Source organism: Perissodus microlepis, chromosome 22, assembly GCF_051167445.1.
Source record: "Perissodus microlepis isolate ML-2025 ecotype Zambia chromosome 22, ASM5116744v1, whole genome shotgun sequence".
Lineage (NCBI taxonomy): Eukaryota > Metazoa > Chordata > Actinopteri > Cichliformes > Cichlidae > Perissodus > Perissodus microlepis.
In genome coordinates, this window is record NC_140481.1 from 17,567,617 (window position 1) to 17,579,598 (window position 11,982).

At 37.7% G+C, this 11,982-nt stretch overlaps 1 protein-coding gene across 2 annotated transcripts in view; it reads right to left on the bottom strand.

Moving 5' to 3' along the window:
* Nucleotides 1–11,602, bottom strand: part of necab1 (N-terminal EF-hand calcium binding protein 1) — a 38,414-nt gene extending 26,812 nt beyond the window's left edge. Inside the window, exons 1-3 of one of the 2 annotated variants that reach the window (XM_084919232.1) lie at nt 11,385–11,602; nt 7,317–7,341; nt 3,975–4,083 (exon numbers count right to left, since the gene is read on the bottom strand). In XM_084919232.1, coding sequence (XP_084775358.1) covers nt 3,975–4,083; nt 7,317–7,341; nt 11,385–11,474 — 224 coding nt within the window. In that variant the 5' untranslated portion in view covers nt 11,475–11,602. The remainder of the gene's footprint in view (nt 1–3,974; nt 4,084–7,316; nt 7,342–11,384) is intronic. The other variant, XM_084919233.1, reaches the window with a different exon arrangement.
* Nucleotides 11,603–11,982: the final 380 nt, after the last annotated feature.

Here is an 11,982-nt window from a genome sequence, read left to right on the forward strand (position 1 = left end):
TGCAAAGATCTCTTTGACACAGTCTTTGCTTTGATGAATCAATGTGATGACAGATAGAACTGAGTAAAATATGCGACGAGTAACAGAATCATTTTGGTGTTTTGGCCTCCAGAGGCATGAGTGAGAGACAAATTGGCCAAATGGGGAGTTTCAGAAATGTTGGCTGTTTCTAATAAATGTTCATGCATGGATGCTTTTCTGGGTGGTCTGAGTATTTTTGTTCCTGAAAGAGAGAGCCCAAAAGAGAAAAGAAGTGGAACAAAGGAGAGGTGACGAAGTGAAGAGAATATTAGGCACTGTATCAGCACTACAACTATCTTCAGACGACACAAAAACACATCTTATTTCTTGTTCTAGTCATTGATACCAGGGGATTTCACTCGTTTAAACCGCATTTCATGCAAGCCGTGGCTGCTGTTTGCAAGACGAGAGTGCCGCAATCAATGATCCAAACAGGAGAAAACACTTACAAACAGCTCAGAACGGAGAGAGGAACCAGAAGTCAGACAACTAAGTAACGGACCATTAGCCTCTCTCCTGTTTTGCTTGAAGCCTGGTTGCTCTGACACTGAAGGTACATTACCATTGCTCTGAAGATTCGTTACCTTTATAAATAAATAAAACAGCCTTGAAATACTGTAAATACAGTTAATTCCATATCAATAATCTGCCATCCATACATGCAGCATGCTGTGTATGCCTGTTTAAATCCACTGTATTGAATGTCAGTGTTCGACATGGACCTGAGCAGGTTTAACAGCCTGTCAGGGAGACCTTACAATCTGGTTACTCGTTCTTTAATCAATATAGGATTCAACCAGAGACTTCCAATTGACTTCCTTACAACTTTGTCATCTGCCTCTTCCTGTGTTCATTTCACAGGTGGAGGCACACATTAACACGGAGTCTGGTAAAGATAATAGGAAACTGGACTCCACTGCATGTCAACAATATGCATTTTTTCTTTTTTTGTTGTTGATATTTTCTTGAATACATATCTGATACAATCTATATAATAAAACTAAATATCAGAATTGAGTTCTGCTGAGCTCTGCTTAGGAATAAAGGGACATTTTAGGTCTCTATTCTCATTACAAATATCACATCAAATCTACACATACACACTCACGTCATCTGCTTGTTTCTGAAGTAGTTCGATTGTGTGCTGTTTTACACATTCACTTGACTCAGTGAAAGGTTGTTGGGTCAATTCCAGCTATAGTCACAAATCCTCTTTAATACTGAGTCAGGAAGAGATCTGGTGTAAAAATGTGTTTGTGAAATAATTATTATCACTTTAAAATATTAAGGAAGTAGACAGAAGTTTAGATGGTGATGACTGTAGGAGCAAGTGGTGACAAAGCCAGATAATTTCTTCTTGCTTTTCAAATGGCCAAATAATTTATTTTCTTTTTGTTAAGTCACCCCTATCATTGGCTTATCTTGTTGAGGCCATGTAAAAGTATACGATGAGGATGAGCAACAATAATCAGGTAGGCTGTGGTGGTTAAATGATGCTCAGCTGGTGCTTAGGAGGCTGAAATGTACCAAGAAAATATCCCTAACAACATTAAACCACCACCTTCTGCTTGAACTGCTGATACAAGGCAGGACTGATATATGCTTTCATGTTTTTTATCAACATGCCTAAAAAGTTGCTGTCATGTGATTGGTTGTGTGTATATAATAAATTTAGTTAGTAACTATATTCTGATTTTAAGAAATCTGGTTTTGTTTCTGAGGTTATCCTTTTAAAAATGTTTATAAAAATCAATTAAACTTCAGTTTTGATGCCTCTGTGCTCAGTCTGCAAAAAACTTTTCTGAAAAAACTGAAATTCAGTTGTTAGTAAGTTTAACTTTAGCTCTGTGAGTGGATGCACAACCCTTCAAAAGGCTCTATAACTGGTTAGGTGAGGAGACCAGACTTACTGATCGCTGTGGCCTCCCCAGAGCTTGTTTTTTCTTTTGTCCACTTGCAGTTTATGTGAGTTTGGACACCAAAACATTGAAACTGTTTAACATATTGATTTAAATGTAAATTTTCCAAGGTGATCGTTGTGTGATGTAACGCCGAGTGCAAATCCTGCATTCTTATAATTGTTGTGATGATGTGATGAGCTGCAGCAGCTATTTATTTAGAGAGAGAATCAACCTGTATCAAACCACTTGAGTCAGAGCGTTTAATTTTCTGGTTGTTTAATTACACCAATGAAGTATGTAACATGATTGACACACCACATGTATGTTTATCCTGGAGTGAACAGAGATATTTTAATAAGCTTCCTGATAAGTGTACTCATTAAGCAGTGTTAATAGAATTAACACTGTTTGCTTCGGGTGACATAGACAACAACAACAACCATCCTGTGACTATTACTCTATCAACAGACAGTAGGGTAAACCAAATAATAATGTGTGATTATATACTGGTTGTACACGTTGATAGATGATACAGTTACTCTATATATTTATGACAGCACTTGTTAGCTTGTTTGTGCACATGCTAATTGAAGCGTGGCACAGAAGCTAGCATGGCTTTACACTTTTATTTCTCTTCTGTTATGACTATCTAAACATTAGATCAATAACAGATGCTTTTACTAACCTAACCATGTTCTACATCACTCTACAATAACACACATATATTTAGTTCTACTTGTTTCCTTTATATAAAACTTTGATCGGGGACTTTAGGGTTAAGGATGCCAGTGTTATATAGCTGGAAGACAGAGATTACAAATAGACTTACATACTAATCTAAGCTTTGTCAAAATGGCACTAAAAGGTTTGTTCACCTGCTAAATGCCTCTCAGACAGAAACAGTGCTTCAGTGCTGCACTGCTATTATATAACTGAAACTAGCAGCTATTTCTAAATATCTTGTGGCTCAGCGGGTCATTTGCTCACAAATGCCTTCAGTGTAATCACAGAGGAGCGACTGTATAAGTATTATCTGTATCCTGATTAGGACTGATGCAGGAGCTGGTTCACATTATAATGTCTGCAGGGAGCATAAGTAATGTGGTTTCTCATGTGTGTGATTTAAAAGAATTGGTGTGAACTAAAAAGCAGAAAAATCAGTGCAAATCGGTTGACAGTAAAGTGTCAGTGTGTCTTTGGCTTCCTCTCACCGTTAGGTGTTTGGGACATTGTGAATATAAAGGGAACATTGCACATCAGTGCCTGATTTTTAAAAGTAGATGATCTGTATTTACACACGTTGTGCTTCCACCTCCAGCTGAGTCTTGCAGAACAAAGCTGCAGGTCAGGAGGAAAAGAGGAAGACCACAGAGAAGGTTCACAGGTGTAGTGAGGGAGGACATTGGGATCATCATTAACGATGATTTAGGCCTCATTGTGATGCGTTAATGGTTTCCCTGATTGAAAGGTGACTTATAATACACAAGTATTTGGAAACCATGTTAGATACTAGCCTGATATTTGAGAGTAATAATAATAATAATAATAATAATAACAATAATAATAATAATGGGTTGCATTTATAAAGCGCTTTTCGAGACCCTCAAAGCGCTTTACAATTCCACTATTCATTCACTCTCACATTCACACACTGGTACACACTGACATGGTGTACAAGAAAAGCATGCAGAAGCTCACTTTATTTCTCTACTTGTGGCAGTCTCTCAGGGTGAAACAAAAATCTGTACAGGTATTACAATAAAAAAAATTATTTTTGAAAGCAGTAGACTAAATTCAAAATGACCTCTCAAAGCCTCAGTGGGAAAGCTCCAATAACAAATTTTACCAGCCATTTCATTTATATTGTTGTATTATTTTAGTTAGTTCACAAAATAATTTGAGCAAGTAAATCTCTTCTTACTTTTAAAAAGATGAATGTTATTAAAAAGGAAAACACAACGATATCTTTCAGAATTTTGAAACAGATTACTCGCCCCTTACCTCTCCTCATCTGAATGGAATAAACTGATAAGAAGGTAAAGCGAGTCTTACTCTGTGTTATGGGTATCGATCGTGTGAAAGAGCTCCTTCAGTTCCTCAGCTGTCAGGACTCCGTCAGAGAAGTAGGATTTGAATTCATCAAAGGACAGCTTTCCATCATCTGGGGGTAAAGAACAAATCTTCTCAGGATGGCTTCGTTCTCAACACTTTAAAACATCGTGGATTTGGTTTGTGTTTGCAAGACGTCAGACTATAAGAAAATGTGTCCAAAAAATGTAAAAGTGAAACTGGTGGATCATTTTGTTATAAAACTGATAAGATGACATTAATAAAGAATATTTGTCTTGAGCTGGTTTGACCTGAGGTGTCTTTAGATGTTAAAAATTATACCAGTACAACATGGCATCAAGTTTAAACATCAGATTCTCTTTCACATCAAACGAGGAGTAATATAACATAACAAAATACACCAGCAAAGGTACATTGTTCTTGTTTTTATTATCCCTCTCTCCATATATAAAGCAGGTCATCACCATTTGTTCCACTAGACTAACATTATATCAAACAGTCAGTCATTTTTTATGATTTGAGGCTCTGCAATTATGAACAGAATAAAAGTAGTATGAAATATTCATGAGCTGAAAATAAACACAATTTCAAAACAGAGCGCTCCAAACTGAACGCCCTCCGGCAAAAACCAACGACATCTCGTTTTTCACGCAGCTCTGGCTCCAGTGGTGTCTTCCTGTTTTTGTGACACAGTGTGGCCCATCTTCAAATTGTCACTGCTGACCTGATCTGGAGGAAATGTGTAGCATGTTTCTATAGCTGCTGTGAGGGAACACAATCACATGCCCAAAAATAGAGCCTACAGTGAGTCACTGTCAGTGCATTCAGAAATACGCTCGGAGCAGGTTTGGCATGTGCTGCTCCTTGTGCAACAATAAAAACAAACATGTGGGATGACTTCTATTGCTGCATGACAAGACTTCAAATCATACACGGCGTGGGATGGATATTTAGTAGATGATGGAGCATGTCATGCCATGTGAAAAATACTGATTTGCTATTTTTGGTCATTTCTGCTAAATTCAACTGGACTGCATTTATGTTGTTTACACTACAAGCCGCAGTCACACATTCACGCAGACTTTTAATGGGTAGATATAACAAATATACTAATGACATGGGGGGCAAATGGGTCAGCAACTTGTCCAAGAACACTTCTATATGCTGCTTGGAGGAGTTGGGGATCAAACCATCAACCTCCTGCTACAAACTGAGGCCCCAAATTAAAAATATATGCAGGTCAAAGAAATACAACTAAATATAGAGGTCTGTTAATTTGTCGGTATGTTATATGACTTATAGGAAACTTGATTCTACTATTTTCCTTTTTAACATTTTAAAACAAACAGCTGTTTCCAGAAATGGGTGCTGATGTTTACTTGTTTATTGCAAAGAACACCCACCAGGTTATCGCTGATGGACGTTATAGGATGGATAGCAGTTTTTCGTGACGTCCCCTTCTGAACCCTCGACATGAACATTTTTGCCATTTTCAGATTGTTTCTATGAAACTGTCAAACAGGGTGAATCTCAGACATCGTGGCTACTGCACTCATGAGTCCACAGTCACACAGACCAGTCGGGAAATCCCTGGGAAACATCAGTTGCTAGAAAAAATGTGTATTGCCCAACCAACTGGCAAGTGGCTGCAGGTAGTCACTGGGTGAAAGTGGTTACAAAGAGGTATACAGTATTGTATCAAAAACAGTGGGATTTGTTTGGGCGCTTGCAGGTTGTCATGGTTACGTGCAGTCTGCAATGCAACTCGCCGAGCAGTCGTGAAACTTGAAAAAGAGTGACCCAAACCAGAAACAGAGACTACTTGCCTTCAACATAAAAGCTGCACCTTTTGAAACGTGTTGGTTGCATCAATTAAGAGCAGCTTTTAATTTGAAACGCAAACGTAATAATTTGCACAAAGTATCAGGACTGCTTTCTAACTACTGACAGATTTCAGCAGGGGTCATGACTTTTTGTGCTTTTTTTGCACCTTCCTTTCTTCATATGATCAACACATTTTCTCTCTATCATTTCTTCTATTTACACATAACTTAATTCATGGACATTTATGGTGTGATGTCTTTGCATGTATGGATTGGATGGGTTGTTACCAACATCTGGTAAGAATTTCCTTATAAACTGATCTATTTTTTTCTTATATTTATTGTTTTGTGGAAATTAATGAATGGTTTGGTCACACTTTTCACAGTATTTTCACAACAAATAGTTTGCAAGTGTTTTCAGACAAGTCAGGATCTTCCATGAGTGACTGAGGTCTAAGGTTGGCGCTTGTCAGTCACAAGATAACCACAACTTAAAGCATCATCTAACCAAATTCCTAATTTTCCTACTCCCCTGGCTAAATGTTAAATGGAAATGGTAAACTGTCATTTAGCATTATACTCTAATGAACAGCACAAAACCACAGAAGATGTAATGTAATGAGGCGGTGAATAGACTCTAAACTAGCAAATGTGTTTATAAAACAATCAGAAAAGTGAGATAAAAAAATAAAGCCGCCCCCTGCAGGTCATTAGAGTAAATGCAGATTTGAGGCACTTTGACGTTTGTCCTCATTGTTCAGACCCAGAGGCTACTTCCATCTTTTATATACAATCTATGTTTATAATACACTTCAGTAAAAGTCAGAGCATCAAAGTCATTTCTTACAAAAACATTATTTAAATTTAAAAAAATTAACATTAGCCAGAATTAAATGAAAGAAATTTAGATCTTGTTTTATTTATTTCAAAGCATATTTATTATCTCAGCAAACAAAGACTTGCTTGAATTGTGTGGGGTCAAAACAGTTTTTAAATGAAAAGTAAACAGTGAAGCAGCTTAAAGAAGCTAAGATGGAGGATTTATGTGCATCCTATATTACACTTGCATGTGTAACAGAAAGAGATTTATTTATTATTTTAGTGCTTTTTGGATTCCCTGCCTTTGTTGTCTGCTCTTCTCTGATCAATAAGAACATAAAAGATGTATTTTTGTATGTTTATCCTGCATTAGAGAGTGGAGGTGAAACAACAACATAATTTGCCACCTTATAGGGCACCTCTGAGTCATTTTGTGTGGACCACTATCATAAAAGTGTTCACAAATGTCAGTGTTTTTCTTTGTAAATGCTCTGAAACTGAACCTCAGTGGGCATGGTCAGTTTCCTGTTTCCATGGAAACTGACAGAGTATCAGCAGAGAGTCATGATCGGAATTTCATTGAGAAAGTAATCTGTGAAAGAAAGGTTGAAGTGACGCTCAACACAGAAGAGAGTGGTGTTGGTGTGTGAATCTGAAACGAGCCAGATGGTGAAATACTCACCGTTTTTATCGGCCCTCCGTAAGATCTGTAATTAGGAAATGAAGAAAAAAACCAACAGGATATTAAAGCAGGTTCCACACCACTAGGGCTGCCACGATTAGTCAACTAGTCACGATTACGTCGACTATCAAAATCGTCGACGACTAATTTAATAGTCGACGCATCGTTTGAAGCTTTGTAAGATCACAAAAGACGCAGGAATAAGTAGTAGGATTTAAGAGTGTAATAACGGACTGAAACAGAAGATGGCAGCACTGCATGTACAAGGATGCCAGCTGCCGTTAAACCCCGAAGAAGAAGTAGCTCTGTCCCAGAATTCATAGCGCAGCCCAGCTCAGTTTCCAACAATGGCGGCAGCTAGTTAGTTTTAATATTACTCTTATTATTCTTTCTGGGTCACAAAATAAACGTTTAACATATTTTCAGGCGAGAATGTATCTGTGTAAACCTCAAATATCTGCTCAGTTTATCAAGACACCACATATTTTCAAAAGCGCTCCTACGTTTTCAGAGACGTCTGTTACCCACTAGCTCGATAGCTAGCCGGGGCAAGGCTCACTAGAGCCGTGAGAACACCGGACTCCCGGCTTCAAACCCACCTCCGTCTTTCGCTACTCAGGTTAAACATATATAAGTCACTTAGATAACTTAAAAATGTTATTGTTTGGCTTTTTTTAGTATTTTATTTGTTCCTGAGTAAATCGGTTTGGCTGAAATCAAAGTTATAGTTTTTACACAGCTGAATACACATCAGGCAGACAGCTGATTATCAGAAGTGTGAGATGCTCCAGAATTTACTCCGGTGTCCCGTCATATGTTAGATATCAAGGAGCAGACGGCTGAGTTTATTAAACTTCACCTAAACAATCTGCAAATTTCATTAAAATTTAATAAACTATCATCTTGTCTTTATTTTTAGTTAGCACCTTAAACACTTAAAGCTGTAAGCTAATGATAGTTATATAAGAGCAGATGCTGCTGGTGCAATAAGCTGTAGTTTTACGTCCAATGGATGATGATCTGATTAGTCGACTAATCGCAAAATTAATCGGTGACTAGTCGACTATCAAAATAATAGTTTGTGGCAGCCCTACACACCACCAGAGTTAAAGTAAGTAAGTGTGTGAGTGCGAGGATCATCGATCACTCTGCCGAAAGCAGTGCGTCATTAAATTATTGATAGTGCTGTTCCAGAGTCCAGAGGAGATGAAAGGCGGAGTGGCAATGACCACATCAGCTGTAAAAGGCTTGAGCCACCATCCTCAAAATAGCACATCCTACTTTTACTTACCGTGAAGAAGACTCTGCACAGGCGGCTTTGGAGGATAAATCTATATCTACATGATGTCTGTTTTAAATTCATTCATTTATTTGTGGGATTTCCAGACTAAGAGGATTCTAGCCCAAAGCTGCACACAGGTTAAAAAAAGAAAAAGAAAAAGAAAACTACTATAAAATATCCACCCACCATCTTCAAGCTCCTGGCAGTCGATTCTGTGCTCTGATTTACTTTTTTTTCCCACTTTTTTTTTAAAATCTGCTGTACAAATACTGCTTCTCTCTGTCTTCATCTCTTAGTTAAATTCAGTTCCTCTACAAAGCGACAAAGCAGAAAACATTGTTTTGTTTCATTATTATTTCAAATATGTAATCAACCATTCACTTGGCAGGAACCATCACAAGCATGTTAGAAAGTGGTCCAAAAAAGAGAAAGAAAATATCCAGTGAGTGGCTGTTCTCTGGATGAAAATTCCAGAATGAACAGACTGCTTTGAGCTGATAGGAAGGCAAGAGTAACAAGAGTAACCACTCGTTGGAACAAAGATATCCATAAGAGCATCTCTAAATGCCCTACATGTTGAATTCTGAAGTAGATGTGCTACAGGAGCAGAAGACCACACTAGCTGCTACTTTTGTCAGCTAAGAACAGGAAACTGAGGCTACATGTCACACTGACTCACCAAAACTGGACAACAGAAGACTAGAAAAAAAAACCCATTATCTGGTCTAATTAGTTTCAATTTCTGCTGCTAGAATTTGTCATAAACAACATGGAAGCATGGATCCATCCTTGTATCAGTGATTCAGGCTGCTGGTGATGTAATGCGTTGGAAAATATATTCTTGGCACAGTTTGGATCCATTAGTACTGACTGAGCATCATTTTAAGGCCACAGCTTACCTGAGTTGCTCATCTTTATAACCACAGTGTCCTCATGTTCTCACAGCTGCTTCCAGCAGGATCACATATCATCTCACTAAGTTTAAAATCATCTCAAAATGCTTTCTTGAGCATAACAATGAGCTGCCTGTACTCAAACTAGTACTAAGCTTCATGGTGTACCTAAATAAAGTGTCTGGTGAGTGTACATAAATTAGAAAAGACTACCAAAAAAGACATCACTTTGTATTATAAGAAACTAGAATAGGATATTTTATAAGTCATGGTATTTTAATTACACATAATTAAGTTTTTATCAATTAAGTATAAAAATAATATAGATATTAATAAATGCTCAAAATAAGCACCTGTTCCTGATGTAATTGTGTCTGCTCTCTAAAGCTGTTGTGTCTGTTCTTTATCACCCCGTGAACGCATTGTCACAATCTTAATAGCACAGGCTTAAATAATATTTAGAGTAATCTTGATGACTACTCCTGCCGTTTCTGCTTTTACCCCTGTAATTAAACTCAAGTCTGGGTCTCATCTCGTTTCATACCTCAGCTCACCCAAATGAATCTTTCATATGCTATTAATAAAATAAATCTCACACCGCAACAACGGTAGCAGAATAAAAATGCAAACATCTGAGATAATGTCAGTGATTGGGTTGAAGATATGTGTATTCATGAGGCACACTGAGGTTGAAGCTCAGAAGAAACAAAATATACCCAAGAAGCAACAATTTGTGACCAGCTCTCCCCTAAAAACAAGAAATGGTTTGATTCCCTGTAATCCAGTTGGAGAAGACAGATAATGAGTTTGACATTGGCTGGATAGATAGAGGTCTCTGCCTTTAATAACTCTGGTTAAATGCTAAATGTACTACAAAGCACTTTTCTCCTCTTACCGAGCACTCAAAACACTTCACCTGGTTCATTTGCTTTCATTCTGTGCCTTCCCGAAAATACTGATGGCAGCCAACAGGTTTATGATTAAGATATCACAAATGAATGAAAGCATGGAGGGAAATTTAATCAGTAGGTGGATAATAGGCAGAAGGCAGTCTGATTAAGAGCAGGGGTAAAGCTGCTAAGACACAAACACTTGGAGAAGGGTCATTAGATCAGGATGAGAGTTTAAGATGTGTGAGGAATCAATCCTAGGCTTATTTTATTGTCCACACTTACACCCTCTGCACTTGCCTCCATCCCTAACAAAAACAGGACCCAAACAGAAGACCCGCTTAAGGAAAAATCACCAGCATGTCTACAACTACCACCTATGGCCTGGTTTGTTTGTTTTTCTTTGCACAGATTCGCAGTGAAAATTAGGAAATTAAGTGAATGATGTTCATAATTTAATTGAATATGTACCCCCACCCCCTGCACAATACTCAAACAAAACCTACACCCATGTTTGCATGATCATTTCCCCCACAAAAAAATACAGGTTTATCTTTTCAAATTAGAAATATGTTAATGTTAATTAGATTTTTCATATTTAAGCTGGATTTGTGAACAAACATATCAACAAAACGGAGCAGATTTCTACTAATTAATTATTTTACTGTGTTTGATTTTAAGGCTGAGGAGAAGCGAAAGGAGTAAGCTTTGAAATCCTTCTACCAAATAGATAAAGTACATGTGAGTTGTATGAAATAATTACTAGAAAGAAAGCCCTCTGTACACGTCATACATTAGAGGAATCCATATTAAATCAAGTGAGCCACAATCAACACTAATAGGTCTTCTTTATTTCTAATAAATTGAAATTTGTAAACTGTAATGCATTTTGTAAGGATCACATAATCCTGGTATATATATTTTTCTACAGTTATGTTTTAACAGTGTTGATTTTTAAGTGTAATTTTGGTCTTAATAAGGATAAAAAACACATGATACTTACATCAATGAAAATGGACATTCCCTTTTTGAGCTCTATTTGAGCGCTGGGCTCCTCGGACACCGGCTGAACCTCTTCTGAACAATCCATCATCCACAGTGTAGCTTCACTTGTGATCTGCAGAGGAATGTGTGTCCGCTTGAACCTCTTATTCTCTGACTCCGACAAGACACGCGAAGTAACGCACAAGTTCCGGGCTGGAGTGCCACAATTAAACGTTTACTTTTAAAAGCCGAAAATAAGAGTTAATGCGATCCTTACACTGCACGTAACGAAGCCCAAATATAACTGCCCAGCAGTCAGCTTTGAGACTGCTTTTTCCTCCCTGTTAGGCAGCGACGTGCAGCTATATGCTTTTATTTTGACAGCTAAATCAACAGCCTGCCATATACTGACTGTCTGTGTTGATCCCGCCTTAGTTGATGCAAAGTATTCGTGTTTTTCACACTGTGATGCACAGGCTTTAAAATATATAAATAAATACATAGAAACTTCACCTGAGACACTCTGACAACATCGCTGCCTTCAGCCAAATGAGCAGCACTAATAGCTTACTCCAACAGTGGGCTGTTACATAAATGTGAACTTTTTGTAAAAGCTA